At 46.3% G+C, this 20237-nt stretch overlaps 2 protein-coding genes across 4 annotated transcripts in view; one reads left to right on the top strand and one right to left on the bottom strand.

The window, feature by feature from the left end:
* Positions 1 to 1502: 1502 nt before the first annotated feature.
* SMARCB1 (SWI/SNF related, matrix associated, actin dependent regulator of chromatin, subfamily b, member 1) overlaps positions 1503 to 20237 on the top strand; it is a 21197-nt gene continuing 2462 nt past the window's right edge. For 2 of the 3 annotated variants that reach the window (XR_005222398.2, XM_037878970.2), the window contains exons 1-8: positions 1505 to 1741; positions 4572 to 4683; positions 5227 to 5256; positions 9433 to 9562; positions 10665 to 10802; positions 13058 to 13185; positions 13871 to 14037; positions 14524 to 14714. Coding sequence is in view for 2 of the 3 variants with exons in the window: in XM_037878970.2 (XP_037734898.1) it covers positions 1649 to 1741; positions 4572 to 4683; positions 5227 to 5256; positions 9433 to 9562; positions 10665 to 10802; positions 13058 to 13185; positions 13871 to 14037; positions 14524 to 14714 (989 nt within the window). In the remaining variant the exon portion in view is untranslated. Of the gene's footprint in view, positions 1742 to 4571; positions 4684 to 5226; positions 5257 to 9432; positions 9563 to 10664; positions 10803 to 13057; positions 13186 to 13870; positions 14038 to 14523; positions 14715 to 20237 lie in introns of all 3 variants that reach the window. The other variant, XM_037878971.2, reaches the window with a different exon arrangement.
* DERL3 (derlin 3) overlaps positions 11944 to 20237 on the bottom strand; it is a 22031-nt gene continuing 13737 nt past the window's right edge. The window contains exon 7 of the mRNA XM_037878975.2: positions 11944 to 19541. Within this exon, the coding sequence (XP_037734903.1) occupies positions 19535 to 19541 (7 nt within the window). The 3' untranslated portion in view covers positions 11944 to 19534. The remainder of the gene's footprint in view (positions 19542 to 20237) is intronic.

The following is a 20237-nucleotide window of genomic DNA, read 5'->3' as shown; positions in this document are numbered from 1 at the left end:
ATACCTCTGCAGTAGAGAGGGAGAGCTGAGTCATCTATGCAAAGATGGTGGTTGAAGTTGTGTGAGCAAATGAGATTGCCCAGAGAAAGGGTATAGAAGGAGAAAAGTGTCAAGGCTGGAGCTCTGTGGAACCCCTACAGAAAAGAAGAGGAGCTACCATTGAATGTACCTGAAGGAACAGCTAAAGTGGTAACAGGTTTCTTCACAACATAGCCATGTTTGCATATCTGCACCTACTATGTGGCATACCCAGGGTGGTATCTGTGCATCCTGTGAAAGTCTAAGCAGATATCCCCCGGAAGGAAACAGTGTACCTGGAGAAGGTGAACACAGCTGCATGCGAGGTAGTGCTGTCTGGGATATAGAGCTGCACGGGGAGCTGGGAAGACTGGGTTGGCTAATCTATTATGCAAATCCTCTCTATATGGCAAAGTAAGCATCTTTAGGAAGACAAGAATGTCTCGGCCTATACTGCTGGCTAGGTCACTTATGCCTAGATGCCATGATTACTAATCATGGTGTGTGGACATAAATCATGTTTATAGCCAACAATGCTATAAAGTGGCAACAACCCAGCCACCATAGCATCAACCAGGCTTTACAACTAACACCATGCCAATGCTGGCCTCAGCTCTTCCTTGAGTGAGGCCTGGTGCAAGAGAGATCTGGCTTGAAGTAGCTTCCATTATATAGGTTTCAGAGTAACAGCTGTGTTAGTCTGTATTCGCAAAAAGAAAAGGAGGACTTGTGGCACCTTAGACTATCCAATTTATTTGAGCATAAGCTTTCATGAGCTACAGCTCGCTTCATTGGATGCATCTACACAAACTGTTCCAGCACCTGTGGGGATCTGCTGCCCCTGCTCCCAAATATGTTACCCCCATGCTGACAGCAGGGTCAGGGCAGGACCAAAGGTGGCCGCAGGGCTCTCTGAGGTGGGGGTGGACTCACCCCCCTGTACCAACTGGGGCAGGTTCAGCAAGGGGTCGGACCCATTTAAATGCAGTAGCAGATCAGCCACTTAGCTAATGGGACCTGTACCAGGGGGGCTGGAAAAAACAGGCACCCCCTGGCAGGAGTGGGAAGCCCCCTCACCTTACTCCCCAGCAGAAGTGGGGGGGCAGGAGTGACTGCAGGCAGAAGGGGTGGGTAGGAAGCAGCCCCCCCGCCCCCATTCGCTCTGGCCCAGGGCCCCCCAAAACCATAATCCGGCTCTGCTCCGAGGGCAAGTCCTGCCAAGCTGCCCTGGCTCTCGCCGTGTAACTAACAAAGGCTGAGGAGGGGAAGCCGAGGGCGAGCCCCGGCCCCACCCCCTGCAGCGCCCCCCCGGGCCCCCAAACGCCCCTTCCTCCCACCTCCAGAGCCCCGGGCCTGAGAGCCCCCCCCGCACCAGAGCCAGGCACCGCAAGGGCGGGGCGGTGGGGCCCGGGCCGAGCCTGCACGTGCCCCCGCGCGCCGCTGGCGCCCCGTAAACGGGGGAGGGGGGCGCTACTTGGAGGCGGCTCCTTTAAGGCCGCGCCCACTCCGGGTAGGGGCTCCCCGAGCCGCGGTTTCGGCGCATGCGCATTGATCGGGCGGAGTAGGCCGCAGCCCCCCGCTTGCTTCCCCTCCGCGCCCGGCGCCCCCCGGCCCTGCGCCCGCCGCCGCGATGATGATGATGGCGCTGAGCAAAACCTTCGGGCAGAAGCCCGTCAAGTTCCAGCTGGAGGAGGACGGCGAGTTCTACATGATCGGGTCCGAGGTACCGGCCCGCCCGGGGGCAGGCGTCGGGACAATGGCCCGGCCGGGCCCCGCTCTGCTGTGGGAGCCTCCGGCGCGGGGGCGCGGCGGAGGGGGGCCGGGCTGGAGGGGGCGTGAGGGGAGAATGGGGGCAACGGGCGGGCTGGGGGGGGTTGGTTGGGGCCTGGCCGGGTGGGGGGGAATGGGGCTGGCGGGGGGAGTGTTGCGTGGGGCCTGGATGGGGGAGGGGGGGGTATCGCGTGGCGCCTGACTGGGGCGTGGGGGTTGCGGGGGGTCTGACCGGGGGGGCTGGGTAGGAGGAATCGGGCTGGCGGGGGTGGGGAGTCGGGCGGGGGGTCTGACGGGGGAGGGGGGCTGGGTAGGAGGGATCTGGCTGGCTGGGTGGGAGGAATCTGGCTTATGGGGGGGTGCAGGGAGTCTGGGGGGCTGCGGAGGGTCTGCCTGGGGATGGAGGGGGGTTGGGGAGGTGGGGAGTCTGGTGGGGGAGTGCAGGGGGTCTGACTGGGGGAGGACGGGGGCTGGGTAGGAGGAATCGGGCTGGCGGGGGAGGTGGGGAGTCGGGCAGGGGGTCTGACTGGGCGAGGACGGGGGCTGGGTAGGAGGAATCGGGCTGGTGGGGGAGGTGGGGAATCTGGCGGGGGAGTGCAGGGGGTCTGACTGGGGGAGGACGGGGGCTGGGTAGGAGAAATTGGGCTGGCGGGGGAGGTGGGGAGTCGGGTAGGGGGTCTGACTGGGGGAGGACTGGGGCTGGGTAGGAGGAATCGGGCTGGTGGGGGAGGTGGGGAGTCTGGCGGGGGAGTGCAGGGGGTCTGACTGGGGGAGGACGGGGGCTGGGTAGGAGGAAGCAGGCTGGCGGGGGAGGGGAGGTGTTGCCTTGGGCCTGGCCTAGCAGTGATGGGCTACCGAAAGTGGGAGGTTGGGAGCAGGAGGATCCATCCTGGGGCGAAGGGGATCTGGCTGAGACAAGCTCCCCCCTACTGTGCCCTAGTAGTGGCATCATGCTCCCATATCTCTGCTTGGCCCCCTTGGAGCTGGGCCTGATCCAGTAGGCTGAAGTAGCTGTTGTTTTCCCCAGATGCTGTCCGAATCTCTTTATCCGGGAGGGGCACTGTAGTTGTTGCCCCTCTTTACGGCAGCCTGGTTCATACTGCCTTATAACAGGGGCATTTTCAACACCCACAAGGTCCGGTTGTGCTTCCAGCACCTGTGCTGTGCTGGTTGTGAAGCTCTGGCCAGTGATGTTTATAGCTAGGAGAAGACTTTAGGAGGTCTTCAGTTGGCATGGTTGGGGGAGAGTGACAGCATGAGTGGGGAGCAGGATCTGAATTTGTGGATTTCAGTGAAACTGGTTATATACACAAAGTTAAGCTTGTTTAAGTGTTTGCCACACTGGGGCCTAAGACTCAACCAAAACCAGGAACTTGTCTCTGTGTTCTCCAAGTCCTAACTGCCTAAGCATCATCACACTTCTTAATGACGTGATATATTGTGGATATCTGAACATTTTATTTTAGAAAGATGCTGAATGTCCAAAAACGGCCATATGATTAATTTAATTTAAATGATAATTTTAGGTCCAGGCTTTGGTGGCCAATAAGGAAAATCCAGTTAATGCTCCTACAGTTCTCATTGACTCCCTTTGGGTTTTTAGCATAGTGGAGTAACGATTTGCAGAAGCAGTGCTTCTGTCAGTCACAGATGTTGCACTACCTCCATGAATTGACTCATTTGAGGCAAGAACCTTTGATCGTCTCAACTGTGTTCGAGATCTGGTTATACCTTTAAAACAGAAAAATGAGTATTTCAGCCCCATTTGATAGGGGAGAGGAGTCTTGAATAACTTAGATTTCCAGATGCATATTTTTAGCAATGACAAGGCCCCAACCAATGGTAATTTTGAAAGAACTGGGGAGGTTGTAAAGTGACAAAGCAGAGGTGTTACTCTGCAGTTCTCTAACCATCAAAATCGCAATCTCAATGGTGTAGAAGGAAAATACTTCATTATTCTCTTAGCCACCAGCTAATTTCTAACCCTATTTACTGATAAACATCAAATAACAAAAAATAGTATAAGAAAACCAGAAGCTAGAGTTAGAACCAAACTGGGTGTTTTCTAATCTAGAAGAAAACCCCATTGTATGACATTCTGCAGGCTGCTGGTATGTTATTGCCATAAATGTTAGTTTCATAGTCTAGAAATAGCCTCATTTAGTGCTTAGATAAAATAACACAGGTGTGGACATTATGCCAGGAAGAATGAAACTGCTTTACAGATGTTGACTGAATTTTAAAAGGGATTGTTGTCAAGTGAGTCATGAATTGATTTGTGTTTGAACTCTGCATGTTCCTCAGAGCATTTAAAACACAAAATACAAACCAGGTCTTAGGTTACTAGGTTCTGCACAAAGAAGAGTGTTGGAAACAGAAAAGGTTCAATATAAAAGATGGTAGTGGGGGTATAATATCAAAACATACTGTACAAACCTGCAGTGAGAGACCTGGGTAATTCCAGCCGGAGTAAGGCTAGGAAAGGTTAGATTGTTAAGAAATTATATAAAAACTACTGGTGGTCTTATTAAATTGAGGATTGTTAAGATGGGGTTCTTTCTCACCAGGCTGGTAAAAGAAATGTTGGTCAATATAAGTTTTGTTTCCTGTATTGCTACAAAAGTCTTGGTGTTATCTCAGAAACTGTTTTGTTGCTGAAAGAATCATCACTGGGTGCCCCACTTCACCAGCACAAAGGAATCAGTATGCCTCAGATTCCTGCTGGAAACACCTTCCATTTGAGCTGTGTCCCTTAAAACAAATCTCCTCCTTTTTGCTTGTAGGTGGGGAACTACCTACGAATGTTTCGTGGCTCCCTATACAAGAGGTATCCCTCCCTCTGGAGGCGACTAGCCACAGTAGAAGAGAGGAAGAAAATAGTTGCATCTTCACATGGTAAGAAAATTGATAAATATTCCTGATGTTTTAAGTCTGAAAGGATAGTTTTTCAAAAATGAAATAAGTACATTCTTAAAAATACCCATAAACTGTGATTTTCATTGAACCAGTTACATGTGTTGAATTGCAAAAGATTTATACATTTCTAAATTAATCCCATACAATTTCATTTGGCATAAGAGGCTTCTAGTGTGTGTGTGTATGTACACACACAACCTTTTTGTGATGTTGCAATTTTTTTTTTGCTTGAAAACGAGGTGTTTTGTCTGACCTTGGTTGTCTCTCAGGGGGTGGAAAGAAAAGATTCCAGAACTGGTATTGTTCAATAGTTGTATCAATAGAAACAGAAGAGAGTAAGAATCTTTGTTATCTTAATAGAAGTCTCCTTGGCAAGAGAAGCAAGTAATGAAACAATTTCCTTTTAAAAGATAACCTTACAAGCTACAGGGCTGGAGCACAACAAACCTGACATGTTACAGATTTATGTCTATTTCTCCTCTGAGTTTTCTGCTGACTTGTTGCTTTTTATTTTTTCAACAGAGTCTCAGCGGAGTCACAGCCCCAGAAGATGTAAGTCTTCAGCTTACATTGTTCTTACCTTTTGGTGGAGAAAGAATCCCTCTTGTGGCCCCTGCTGCTATCAGATATGTGTATTCAGATGTTTAATTCTTACTAGGGTCTGCCCCTGCCACTCTCCCAATTTTTGTTCTTACAGTAAAAAGAAAAGGAGTACTTGTGGTACCTTCGAGACTAACAAATTTATTTGAGCATAAGCTTTCGTGAGCTACAGCTCACTTCATCGGATGCATTCAAGCTTATGCTCAAATAAATCTGTTAATCTCTAAGGTGCCACAAGTACTCCTTTTCTTTTTGCGAATACAGACTAACACGGCTGCTACTCTGAAACCTGTTCTTAGTGTTTTACAGACACTAATTCTCCTATATGCTGCAATGGAATCAAGCCTTCATTAATAAAAGGAAGACTTGTCGTACCTTAGAGACTAACAAATTTATTTGAGCATAAGCTTTCGTGAGCTGCAGCTCGCTTCATTGGATGCATTCAGTGGAAAATACAGTGGGGAGATTTATATACATAGAGAACATGAAACAATGGGTGTTACCATACACACTGTGATGAGAGTGATCACTTAAGGTGAGCTATTACCAGCAGGCGGGGCGGGGATGGATGACGGACCTTTTGTGTAGTGTGTAGTGATAATCATGTGTAGTGATAATCAAGGTGGGCCATTTCCAGCAGTTGACAAGAACGTCTGAGGAACAGTGGGGGGTGCGGGGGGGCGGGAACAAACATGGGGAAATAGTTTTACTTTGTGTAATGACCCATCCACTCCCAGTCTCTATTCAAGCCTAAGTTAATTGTATCCAGTTTGCAAATGAATTCCAATTCAGCAGTCTCTCGTTGGAGTCTGTTTTTGAAGTTTTTTTGTTGAAGAATTGCAACTTTTATTTGCAAACTGGATACAATAGCTCACCTTACCTGATCGCTCTCATTACAGTGTGTATGGTAACACCCATTGTTTCATGTTCTCTGTGTATATAAATCTCCCCACTGTATTTTCCACTGAATGCATCCAATGAAGTGAGCTGCAGCTCACGAAAGCTTATGCTCAAATAAACTTGTTAGTCTCGAAGGTGCCACTAGTACTCCTTTTCTTTTTGCGAATACAGACTAACACGGCTGCTACTCTGAAACCTGCCTTTATTAATGTTTTTGATAGGTCTGTTGAGTGACTCAGTTCTGTGGTTAACCACTTTGTCGCCACTTTCTGACACACCATTCCAGACCTTTATGCATCACAGGGTTCATTAGTTTCTGGGATATTCCTCCCATGCTGAAGCAGGTACTCAACTGTGTCACTCCGGATGGCTCCAAGTGCACATCAGAGCTTACAGCCGAGATGGCACTTACAGATGTCTGTAGCACAGGGAAAGAAAGTAGAGTGCTATTGGTTTTCTGCCTGCTCAGCCCCTTTTCATTCTGAGTCAGGGTCTTGGTTCTAGAAATGTCTCTGCGTTGTTGGTGGGTTATGGTCCTGAGTCCCAGAAAAGCAGGTTAGTAGGATTTCTTGTGTCTAGTGGGAATTCCTGGCCAGAAGTCATTTTTAATAGACTGCACCTTAGATGTAGCTCAGACACTTATTTTAATGAGGACCTGGGGATTTCTGTGTAGTTTTTTTTTCTTTCAGGAACACTGAGCTTTCTTCTTTACTAAAATAACCTGGAGCTCTTCCTTTTGTCCTTCAAAAAACCCTGCTTGATGCTGTAAATAATGGATCGTAGTCTTCTGCTCTGAAAGCGTTGGGTTCATGTGTATTTGGTAAAAGCCTCAGTCTGTTTTCTGTGGACTCTTGTCCACGTTATGGAGCCACAGCCCAGTTCGTGGTCTGCTCATGATGCCCAGCGCTGCCTAGCAGAGTTAGAGTTGGTTATCCCTGAGGTACATTGGTAGGGATGTGTGAGGGGAACTATCACAGTTCCTGCCCGCAGCACAACTAGCCCCTTCTTTCTTTGTAGCAGAGTCTTTACATAAGCAGTTGTTTTAGCACAAGCAGTTTTGCTGTCATTTGTAAATGGTGCCATGCTGCACCGTCACTAACCAGCCCTTCAAAGCTTTCACTGGTCTTATTTTCTGGGTCTTATTTCCCTATTTCACATCATAGGGGGGTTGCAGTGTCTTCCCTGTGGTATATTTTAATAAGATCTACTGTGACATTTTGGGGATCACCCAGACCAGGAAGGGATTCTGTCAGCACCTGCCCTGCAGCCTTGGGTGCCTTTATACTCTACTGCTATGGCTCAGGGTACGTCTATACTGCAGAGAAAAACCTGTGACATGGTGTCTCGGAGCCCAGATCACTTGACCAGGTGCAGAGCTAAAAAGTGCAGTGTAGCTGTTGCTGCTGGAGCTGCAGCTGAGGCTCCAAAACCCTCCCCCTTGCTGGGTTTCAGAGCCTGGGCTCCAGCCTGAACTCAGACTCCTATGCTGCTATTTTTAGCCCTGCAGCCTCGGCGCTGGGAGCCAAAGTCAATTGACCCAGGCTCTGAAACCATTGCTGCAGGTTCTTCTTTACAGTGTAGACATCACCTGAGACCCCTAACCCCTGTATCCGCCCTACAATCATCAAGGTCTTGCCCTGGCTTCCACCATCCTAGTTATTCCTTGCAGGGTGACCTCTCCAGCTTTCTGGGCCTGAATCTTCCCAAATCCATCTACCCCGGGTTCTTAACTACCAGACTCTTGGACTCTTCCCCTCTAGTTCGTTGCCCCTGACTGAGTGAAACATGCTCCCCAGTTATCAGTTCATTGTGTGGAGAATGTCCCCCAACGTTTGCCCTAGAGACCTTTTGGGGGTACAAATAGAAGGTTTGCATAATAAAAAAAAAAAGAGAAAGAAATAGCAAGGAAAAGCAAACACAAGTTGCACAGAAAATAAACATAAAGGTACAGTTTCAGGTTTACACTTCTATATTAGCTAAATTCCCATTTCTAATACAGGTTACCTGTTGCCTCTGACCAGTTCCTCAATGTGCCCTCTGGCCTAGAAAGGAGCCAGTGTTTCACCCACAGGACCCAGCTTCAATTCTGGCCCTCAGTTTTTGGTTGCTTTTTACTTAACCTTGCAAACGCTTAAAAAGAAAGAGTATTTTCCTTTCAGGGCTTGTCTACACTTACAGTGCTGCTTCAGTGAGGCCACTACTTATGCCAACGGGAGAGATTCTAGCTACCTAAGAGGTGGTAGCTAGGTTGATGGGAAAATTCTCTCATCAACCTAGCACTGTCTACACCGGAGGTTAGGTTGACTTAACTGCATTGCTCATATGCATTTTTCGCACCTCTGAATGACTTAGTTATCCCAATGTAATTTTCTAGTGTAGACCAGGCCTCAGACTGGTGATTCATGGTTGTCCAGATCAAGGGAATCTCCCTCCTTAGTTTTCCAAGACTGGGGTTTTCTTTTTCCATTTTAGTGTCTTTCCACTAACTTTAATAGTCCACCATTGACACTTCCAGGGTTGTACAAGGGTAGATGCTTGGACGTAGTCTCATCTGCTTAAGGAGGCAGCTCCTCCCTGCCTGATTAACCAACTTCCTGTTGTGAGCTGAATGTTGTAGCACAAATTATGAGTACACTTTTATATTTGCAAATACATAGATTCATAGCCAGTCTGTGTACATATCTCAAATTACCATCAAGGTCAGAACCTTACAGGCTTTAATAAAAGACCTTACTTGTATATAAAAATATGACAGTAACATTAAATACAACCATGTGATTCAGTTGTGTATGCTTTGGGGTTCAAGCCCCCTGTTCTCCCCTTTGGGGGACTGGGCCTGGTTGTCACACTACGAAAGAAAATCAAACTTGCCTCACCTGGCTGAACTGGCCCCAGAACTAGAATGTGTATTCTTTGGAGCAAGGACCATCTTTATGTTTGTACAGCACCTAGCACAATGGCGCTGGGGCCTCTTGGTGCTTCTTGTGGGCAGGAGTGGACCAGCAGAATTTCACAACTCCCTGTGCACTGAGTGCTCCAATGACAGGTCAAACTCCTCTAAAATGAAGTGCTTTAAAGGGATAAGATGAAGGAATCCAAGCGACTCAGTTTTTTTTAGAGGCTCTCAGCAGATGTTAACATTGCCTATCCCCAGCAGCAGAATCATTAATTAGTACCACGATTGACAATATTTCAAAGGCTAACCAGTTACATGCTTTCTGGTCACAGATCATGGTTATACGACACTAGCCACTAGTGTGACTCTCTTGAAAGCCTCTGAAGTGGAAGAGATCTTGGATGGAAATGATGAGAAATACAAGGCAGTGTCTATCAGCACAGAGCCTCCCACCTACCTCAGGTAATAAACATTGCTGAGGCCTAGAATCAGAGTGGAAGTGATTGGAAGAGCTGTTCTACCCTGTCAAACTATAAAACTCGGGTATTATTTAGTGAGGTATCTGTTGCTTTCTGTGTTCCCTAACATTGCTAATGTTAATCACTGTTTCATTAAATGAAAATCTTTATTATGGAAGAATTTGATTTCTGGCATACATGTACCTTGGAACTTGGTGACGTTGCTTACCATAGGACTGTTTCATCCCAGATTCTAGTGTATGTTCTGGAGAAAAATACACCCACATTGTGCACCTTCTGGGCGTAAGACAGACACAGTTATACACTCCAGAGGTCACTTAAATTAACACAATCCAAATGTTGTTCTGGTATTTAAAAATGGTGCATGTGGCTGTAGAATTTCTCTGCTAGGGGAAAAAATAGAGTATAGACAATGATAGTCTCTTAATTAAGGGAAGGAGTGCTTCCTAATGGTTAGCGCTTGGTGCGCTAAGAGTTGGGACTCTGGGTTCAACCCCTGGCTCTGCCTGACCTTGGGCAAGTCACTGAACCTTTCTGTGCCTTAATTTCTCTATCTGCAAATTGACTTGCCTTAGAGGGATAGTGTAAGGATATAATTTAAAGGTTGTAAAACATTTTGAGAACGGTGGATAAGAGGCATTGTAGAAGGGCAAAGTAGGATTACTTAGGCAATAAGTCCTGTCAATGGATTCTTTGTTTGGCAAAAAAGGACTGGTGGGGATAGATTAAAACAAAGAGAGATCAAACAGAAAAAGCTGGCCAATGAATTGGAACAGTGGTATATGTTAAATGAAGTGCTGTGAGCTCGTCTGAGGTGAGTACTGTAGAAGGGCCAAGTGTCATCAGATGGCTAAAACTATTTTTCCAGAAGGCCAGCCCCACACTCTCCCAGCTGTGGTGGGGATTTCTCCACCCAGCCGATTGGAGACTTATGAATGGAACAAATGCACCATGCAGCTTTCAGGTTACCATTGCAGAAGCCTGTGATCAGGCTTAGAGCTGTATATATGACCATACCGTAAATAATGACAATGGAAATATTTAGTGCTGGAACCTCAAGTTTAACACTAAATCTCCTCCTTCAGAGAGCAGAAAGCAAAAAGGAATAACCAGTGGGTGCCAACCCTACCCAACAGCTCTCATCACCTCGATGCTGTGCCATGCTCAACAACCATCAACAGAAACCGCATGGGCAGGGATAAGAAGAGAACCTTCCCGCTCTGGTGAGTCAGTCACCTGCTGTTGGAAACTGCTGAGTTTTTCTGCATGATGACAGTTGTCTAGAGGATGGCTGTGAGGCGGCAGGGATGTTGTATTGACTTGTACAGGGTTTGTTGATGCTGTTAAAATTGTACGTTATACTTAGTGATAAAGACCCAGCTGTCCCAAAACTAAGACACTCTTGGTTAAACTGGGCTACTTGAAGCTAAGTACTTATGCCCCCTGGGTGAAATTTGCCCCTGCGGAGTACATGAGGCGCCATTCATTAGGCCTTTGCACCATTTAATGCCTCAGGAAGTTTGAGTGGCACATAGGCCTTGCACTGGCCTCTGCATGGGGTGAATTTCACCCCATATGATGAAAATTCAGTGGCAGCAGAAAATGTGTGTTCCCTGGTTTTTAATATTTCATGCACTTCTAGGGGTGACCTCCCTTGCTGGTCTGTGTTTCTACCACTGCTGCCTGTCTCAGAACTGTCCGGTCTGCAGCTGTCCATAGAGACAGAATGGTGTTCTGAAATGTGTGTGGAGCCCAGAGAGCTAGCTTAGCATTCTGTTTAGCAGTAACTGAAAGAACCTATAGGCCTGTATCCTGTAAGGCATTAACTTAAGTTAGCATAAGGATTTGAGGCCTATGAACTTAAGCATAAATAAGTGGCCCCACAGTCCCCCTGAGTTTTGGGGAACTGGGAATATTGTGCTGGGGGAGGGGGGGAAGTCCATGCAAAATGATAGCTGGTAACTGCAGGGACATTTGAACTAGTACTAGGCTTGTTTAGTTTAGGATCGAAATGTTGGCAGATGCTTAACCACAAACTTGCTTTGGCAACAAATTGGTGTATGTGATGATAGTTAATATACTGCCCTATAGGATAAGGACACCCCAACATTATTGGGATGAGGAAGTCAGATATGGACAAGGGAGGCTGGGTATTTGTATGAATATTCATGACAGCCCTTAGGCCCTACAATAGACCAGACCACCATGTACGTAAGGTGAGATTTGGACCGTCAGACTTGTTTGACATGCCAGGGATAGAGTAAGACCCTTGTAGGCAACTGCCTGTCTCTTACCACCAGATCCCAAGAAAGGGTGTGAGTCTCTGTGATGTATAATACCTTAACTCTCTACTGTTGCTCTTTTTATTTGTGTCTTCGCTTATTGTGCTAATAAAAGTGCATAAAGTTTTGCTTTGCCTTTGGCGTGAGTGCCTTCCTTGTGCACATCAGGGTTCCCAACCAGACACTGAAGTGGATAACCTTGATTCTCTTGTGCCTGATTCTGAAACTAGAACCCTACAGTTCCCAGCTCTTTATAATTGATTTTCAATTAATTACTAATTAATCAATAACCACTAAAGAATCAGGTAACATTAATTTTTTAAACTTGTTTAATGTAGTGCTCATGGAAGGTGCTGGATTGACAGCCCAGGATGCAAATCTACTGGTTTTTGATAGGACACTGCACAGGTGGCCGTGCAAGCTTTCCCATGCTGCCCCCTGCTATGCCTCAACCCTGTCTCAGGAAGGGCCATCCTCAGTAGGGAGGAGAGCAGCTGACTCTCATTTCCTATCCACTCCTTGGTAGCTGTGCTAAGACTGTCAATAAGGATGCCAATTGTGGTGGTGGTTGTGAGGTGCACACCTATACTCTGGGCACTGGACTGAGACTACTGCTCAATTCACGTAGGCCACTAACCAGCCACACAGTAGTAATGGCCTTCATTTGCTAAAGATGTGTTCTGAAGTTGAACACCATGGCCTAGAAGAGAGGAGCTGTGTATCCCACCGAATGATCATTAATATCACATCACATAGTGTCATTCTCCAGCTGCTAGATCAAGTCAAATTGTGTCCCCCTACATCGTACTAGATATGTATTTTACTGCCTTTGTGCAAATATTTCAGTAACTTTAATTTCTCTGCAACATTGTCCAGCTGCTATGACTCATGATGATTTTATATCTTCCATAGAAGACTTGACCTGAAGAGTTCAGAGGGAGCCAGTCATGCAAATTAACTCGAGGAACTTCCTCACTGTATTCTCTAGCATATTCTTTTATCTCAGACATGTTAAAGGTGAAAATGAAACCCAAGGTCCACTGTTGCCTTGGGCGTGTAAGCTTATGTTTTAGAGCCCACCCAAAGGCTGTGATTATCAGAGCGAGGTACGCCTGGTAAATCCTGTCTCTTCTCCTGGATGCTAGTGTACCTTCTACCAGTGTCGAATGCTGTGTGTTGTCATGGTTTGTTTTCAGTTTTGATGACCATGACCCGGCAGTGATCCATGAGAATGCATCCCAGCCAGAGGTTCTGGTTCCAATCCGATTGGACATGGAAATCGATGGGCAGAAACTCAGAGATGCTTTTACGTGGAACATGAATGGTATGTAGGCAGCCAAGTCTTGTCTAAGGAGCTTGGAGAGATTCAGTTGCATCCATACAATAGCATTATTTATTTATTTGTTTATTTTTGAGAGAGATCCGTCCATCCCCTGCCACATACTGGCAAAGCTGTCAAGGCCTCACATTTCACTGGGATTCCATTTGTCATGTCTCATCCTGTATCATGTGTCCTTCCTGCTGGTTGCAGTGAGCTCTAGGGATGTGTGTGTAATTTGAGGCCATCTTTTTTTGTAATTGGCCTGTTCTCCTCACCTGATTCAGTGATGCCACAGTCCAGTGTCTCTGATCTCATGTGGTATTCAGATGAGATACAAATATAAAAGCACAGAAAGCCTGTATCTCCATAATCTCATTCACCTGTGTATTGTATTAGATTGCAGCTACATTGTTTCCATAGGAACAAATAGTAAATGTTGTCCATTCCTTAAGTCAAAGTTTGTAGATTGTTTATGTCCTTACAAACCAGAGTCTAAAAACTTCCTTTGACTCTTTCTAGTAAGAGGTTAGATAAGATTTCCCTCTGCATGGTAGGTTACAGCAGAGGCCTAATGCCTTGTAATCAGTTAGTGAGAGGAAGATTCTAATTGCTGTAAGCCCGGACTGAATTAACTGGGAATACTGGCTTGTTCTAATTAAATTGGTTTTCCTTTCTTCACCTCCATCAGAAAAGCTAATGACCCCAGAAATGTTCTCGGAGATTCTCTGTGATGACCTGGATTTGAATCCTCTGACCTTTGTTCCTGCCATTGCCTCTGCAATTCGACAACAGATTGAGTCTTATCCAACTGACAGTATCCTAGAGGACCAATCAGATCAACGAGTTATTATTAAGGTAATAAAGAAGGAAGGCATGACCTCGGTTAACTTACTTTGTAGAAGGCTGTTTGGGGAAGGAAAAGCATGTGGGCTCCTCAAGCTAGGAGTTCCTGGCTCCCAGTCCTGTGTCTAGATCACATCTCTGTCCTCTGTGTTGAGGCCCTGGTGGCAGACTATTGAACACTGCTGTCCTGTGCCAGGAATTGAGATGACGATGATGTAATATGAGTTCCGTGGGGGATGGAACAGTGTCATATTTTGGGGAGGAGAGCTGGAAGTCCTCACACATTTGGGTTTCCTAGCACTAATGGCAGTATAGAACCCAAATACAATAGTTCTAGAAATGCATGGAATTGGTTCAGCCTTTTATCTTCTTTGCCCCTGAACTTTACGTTCTGCATTAAATAAGCATGACCATGACAAGGTAATGCAAGAGATTGGTATGCGAAAGAGCATTTGAGATGCAAACAAATCTGACTTGTGTTTATGGCATTGTGTCCAGCTAAATATCCACGTGGGGAACATTTCCCTGGTAGACCAGTTTGAATGGGACATGTCGGAGAAGGAGAACTCCCCGGAGAAGTTTGCACTGAAGCTGTGTTCAGAGCTTGGGCTGGGTGGCGAATTTGTCACCACCATCGCTTACAGCATTCGGGGACAGCTGAGCTGGCATCAGAAGACTTATGCCTTCAGGTACAGAACACTGTAGTCTTATCTGTTAAATAGCTGCCTCCTTGTGGAAGAGATTCTCTGGGAGACAATCCTGCTGATGTACCACACTCTGGTTCCTACTCTGCTCTTCTTAAGGATGCTTGCATGGTTTTGGCTTCTTGAGCTCATGTGGTCCTTCTGTCACCTGAAGCCCTCCTCACTTTGACATAAGTTAGTTGCTATGTAGAGGTTTATCAGAGGAGGAAGAAGCAAATGAACTCCTAAGCAGTGAAGATATTCCTTTCATGTAAATGTCTTAGTAACACAAATCAAAAGAATTCCCAAAAGCCAATATTATGTAAAGGCCATTTCCTGCGTGGTGGTGGCAGCTCCTTTATGGTCACCTATTGGGAACCCTGCAGAGACTCTTCCCTCTTTCCCACTTTCTTGTGTGGTTCACAGGCTGTGTTGCTGGGTGGCTGGGAGGGCAAGGTGTAAATGTGCTGAGGCTGTTTGGGAGAGGTGCTATTTCAATGTCGTCCTCACTGATGTAAGCTAATTTCAGAATTGGTGCCTGCACTGGGGAAATGGAGCATAGCCTCACTTGGATGTAACGTGCAGGCTGACTCTGGAGAGCATGGAGTTTAGCTTTACTGGGGCTGGGAATGGGACCAGTGCAAACACCACAAACTCTAGGGAAGCCTGGCTCTGCATGCTGCTCTTCAGGCCTGTCTCATTCATACCCTGAGGCTCTTGGTGGTTGGCTAACTTGAGGAATCTGCTTCACCCATTCAAAACATCAAGTACCTTTTGGTTTAAAATAGAGCCAAAAGACTAGAAATGGCTGCTTCATTCCCTAAGTGCCGTTTGCGTTGAGACGCTGGGGGTGTTACGTACAGTTTGTAACTGTTCCAGGCAGTACTATTCTGTGATGCTGAAATATCAGTTCTTACCACATTACAGCCTTTTGTTATAGCTAATGGGTAACAGCTATTGTTTCATCTTCTTCATACAGAAAATATGTACCCTTTAATCATGTTCTCCTTTCATAACATACATACTGATACCGTTTTCGAGAGGCCTCCAAGCCATTTGTGTTCCCTGTATCACATTGACTCATGAACCAGTCTTAAGTATTTTCAAAGCTTAATGTTGATTTAAACAGCAACTGTAATGCCCTGCACTGGCCAGAATAAAAACTGGTATGATTCCAGACCTATGTTTTGTAGCTGGGTTGCAGCATGTACAGGATTTACTTATCACCAGGAGACAGGTTATGCATTCTGACAATAATAGGTTCCAGTTGTATTATGCAGTGGTCTGTGGTGAATTAGTATATGGATGGTTTTTATCCTTAATGTATTTCATTATATTACAAGTGTGCAAGTTGGGAATATGCATTAATGAGCTGGTCTCTGGGCTGGCCTGGCAGACTAAACTCTGTGCATTGTGATACTTTGTGAAGGTGAGATGATTTGCGGGGCCAGCAGTGGCTGGGGGAAAGGACATGCCTTGCTTTGGCTTTTAGTAATTCCCTGTGGCCATTTCAGGCCATCACAATGGTACACCCCAGTGGTTGGAAGAGAACCGCATCCAACCCTTTATTGGAGGGACGGGCAATGCTTAGGGGGGGGGAGCATAGAAGCAGAAAACAGGAGATAGAGTTATGGTAGAAGTAGGAGGCTAGTCCATAGAATTACTCTGCTGGCACTTAGATTGCGAGTCTGACCTGTTTATTGTATAAGAGGCAATCCTGAGAGTGTGTAGGATTATTATAGTTCACATTGTGGTTTAATAAATTGCTGTAGTCAGGAGTTAGCAGTCAGCTTTCATTATTTTAGAAGAACCCCAGCCAGTTAGCACTCCTGGCACCATGAGCATATGTCTGTATCACTGTAACCTTCTGTCCTTTGCTCTGCCTTTCTCCATGGTCTTTGTATATTCACGACTGTCCACAACCAGCATCGTGGCAGCCTCCTTTGGAAATGGAGCACCGGAGTGCTGTAGGCCAGCTGCTTTTTACTCCTCATCTGCCCCTTGGCACTTCTCAGTTCGCTTTCCTTCAAGAATATACCCCAGTGGTGTCCCCAGAAACAGTGTAATTCTAAAATTATCGCCAAAGCAATGTTTGTAAGAGACTCAGTGTAAACCAAACGTAAACATTAAATCCTCTCTGCTTAAGTGTGGAGAACTGCCTCTCTGGAGAGGAGTTTGTAGTTATGGATTTAAGCAAGAGTACACTCTCATTGTTAGAGCTTGTGTGCTTGTCCTGCTGCCGGCGTTTCCTCTCTGTTAGCATCTCAGGGCGTGACTTATACCTTCCTTTGTCAGTGAAAGCTGATTGGTATCTCCTGATGTGGTTGGGGACCAAACCATTTTTGGCGCCATTGCCAAAAGTGCTTTTAGTCTTGTCCACGCTAGAAAAGCTGAAATATGGACCGGAATCTAGTGTCTTTCCCACTGTCTTCTAACCCCCTCTCAGTAGAGTTGTATGACATAATGGAAAAAATGCCCTAGGCATGTCTACACTACAGCCTCCACCAACGCAGAGTCACAGGTGTGTTCCTAACTGTAGGTGCAGTCCCTGAGACTGGGTGGAAGTGCGTCTCAAGCTCTGTGCAGTGGTGCTGGGAATAGTTTTATCCTGGCCACACTGGGGAGTAAACTCTTTGAAAGCAACCAGGGTAGGGGGACCGTTTGCTGGTTTAGCAATATGTGCTGGCGAGCACAGCTGGGAGTTCAAGCTTTCTTCTCTGTATGTCCCTCCTGGCTTATACTTGTGACAGTCCTTGAAGTAAAGAGGAGAGCCCTCTCGTCACTGTTGGACAGAAGTCCTCTTTTGGATTAGCCCAAACACTACTGCTTCATTCCTTATGAGTAAGTTTAAATTGCCTTCTGCCCACCCCATTACAGTGTATCCCATATCCAGTGGAGACCAGCATTCCTAGATGGTCACTCTTCCTAGTTCTTGTCCCTTAGTGCTTCAGAGGAGCCCTATGAACCTGCGTAGGTACCAAAAGGCTTTTCTAATATACCTGTGTTTTCCCCATTTATCACAGATGGCCTGGTTAGGATGGAGGCTATTTGCAGGTAGATAGTTTTTTCCCTCAGGAGGTTGCTTGCATGATATGAAAATGTACCTCCCTTCTAGTCATTTTAGCTTATAACAAATGCTGTTCTCTCAGACGGTGCTTAGTTTGCCACGGATGTTCTGATATAATACCAGCCTGTGGTCCCAAGAGGTGACTTCACACCCTGGCTTGTTAAAGCCAGTTTACCAAGGACTTCTGCATGGCCCTGATTATTAAGGAGAGTTTGTACATAGAGGGTGATTGCAATAGGTAGACTTCAAACCTGTCAAAGATAAAGGAACCTTATTGCAAACAATGAAATCAAAGTGCTGGCTGCTGGTAGGAGAGGAATGTGGGAAAGGAGGCCCCAGCAGAACAAAGCAATCATCAATACTTAGACATCATCTCTTGTTTAAAAAACCACTAATTAAAACCTTGTTTTGTTTCTCTTAGTACAAATGTCCTCTTCCTTCTGCTTCTCCTCCGGCAGAGGAGTGGCTTTGAAACCTTCTTGTGATTAATGATATTTGGGTTCTGTGGTTGGTTAGTTCCTGAATTCCCAAACCACAGTAGTGGTGGTTGCTGAAGAGAGACATTCCAGTGATGTAGGAGAAGGGTCTGCTGTAGCAGTATCAAAAGAACAGCCTTAATATCTCCAGGGACTGCCAAGAGTCTGAGGAGTCACGCAGATCTTAATCATCTGAGGGAGAGCTGAAACCATGTAATTCGGTGGGATTCTGCTTTTGCTGGTCAGCACTGTCAGTGCAAAACAAGGAGAGAGCCAAGAAACATGATATAGCAGTACAGGGCTGAGAGCCACTATATAGAACTATTTCTATAGTAAGGTATATGAAAATATTTTTAAGAAGAGGCTGAAGTGGGACCCAACAAGTTCTCCTGTCCCCATGACTTATTCAATACATAGTGATCCTATACAAACAAGCTCCCTGGCCCAAAGAGCTTCCATCTGAATATCTAACGGAAGGAGCTGATTTTACCAGACACCAAACTCTCCATGCCTTAGGGATCATCCTTGTGTCCAGTAGAAAGTGTCACCCTGCTCAGCTGGCTGTATGGACCCTGCCACATGTGAATGTTACCTCGGCCTGTCACTTGAGGGTTGGACCGGGGCATGGGGAAAGTCAAAACTTCCTCTCACTCCACTAAAAATTATGCAGCTGATGGTGCATTACACAGGGCCTCCTGCACTGGGAGTATCCCCTCTGCCACTCCTCCAGCCTGGCAGCAGCATTGTGCCCTTGAGAAGTTGAGGTGTTGTCACAAGAGTGTAGATTCCCTTCCTCTCTCTCTGACTCCTGCCAGTCCATGGAAATGTGGGATCCAGTTTAAGATTGTGCTGAAATCATGCTCTTAGGCCCAGTCTTGCAGCCCCATTGAAGTCTGTTGACTTGTGCGGGTGTGAGCCGGAATCAGGCTCTCAAATTCTCCTCTCACTTGGTAGCACAAATGTATTTCAGGAAACTTCATCTAACCAGCCCCAAAGGGGTAAGTGTGCGAGAAAAACAAGAGCAGTTTAAACATCTAGTTGAATACACAGCTAAGATCTAGCAGGTGGCCCTGGAACACACAGCAGTGCTCGCAGGCTGGGCTGAGGTATGTGTTCTTGGTGAGTGGCTAAAATGGGCATCAGACATACCAGAAGTAGATTCAAGTGAGGCATCCTCCCAGGAGGCCTTGGATTAATTTCTTATTGGAGGGTTAGCTAAAGGTTTGCCATTCTCGATCAACAGCTTTGCTGCAGACAACCCATTTCCATGGTGATCAGTTGAATTATGTCCTGTGAATCAGAGAGCTAGGATTAGCTGCATGTAAGTGACAGGATCCTACCCTGTGTGGTGGTGTCTCTGTGGGAGGGGTCAGACATGGCCATATGCACCTGTGAGAGAGAGAGAGAGAGAGAGAGAGAGAGAGACACACACACACACACACACACACACACACACACACACACACACACACACACACACACACACACACACACACACACACACACACACACACACGTTTTCAAAAGTTGAACCAAATATTTACACTGAGACTTGCCTGTAGCTTCGCTGCATTTCCAGCTCCTCCATATTTAGGAAGCCACTCACATAAGCACAAGGGGCCGTACCAGTTAATTCTTAAAGGGATAGTGAAGTGAAGACCCCTTTGTAAGCATGTGACGGTGTAGCTGCTCATAGCAGACTAGTTTTTTAACTTGCACTAGCAGACTAAGCTCTTTGGGTCAGGGACTGTCACTTATTCTGTACATTTGTAGAATACCTAGAGCAATGGAACCCAATCCATGACTAGGGTCTCTAGATTCAATTGCAATAATGTGTTGCTCTTCAGTGAAAGATTGGGAGAGTTTATTGTTGTCACCAGGTCTTATGAACCTAAGGAGTTGCCAAAGGCTGTGAAGAAAGAGCATTTGTACTAGGCAACTCAGAATTACAGTACACCACTTGCAGTTTGCATAGCCTGAGGCCTT

Source organism: Chelonia mydas, chromosome 15 (genome assembly GCF_015237465.2).
Source record: "Chelonia mydas isolate rCheMyd1 chromosome 15, rCheMyd1.pri.v2, whole genome shotgun sequence".
NCBI lineage: Eukaryota > Metazoa > Chordata > Testudines > Cheloniidae > Chelonia > Chelonia mydas.
This window is presented reverse-complemented; position numbering and strand designations above follow the sequence as displayed.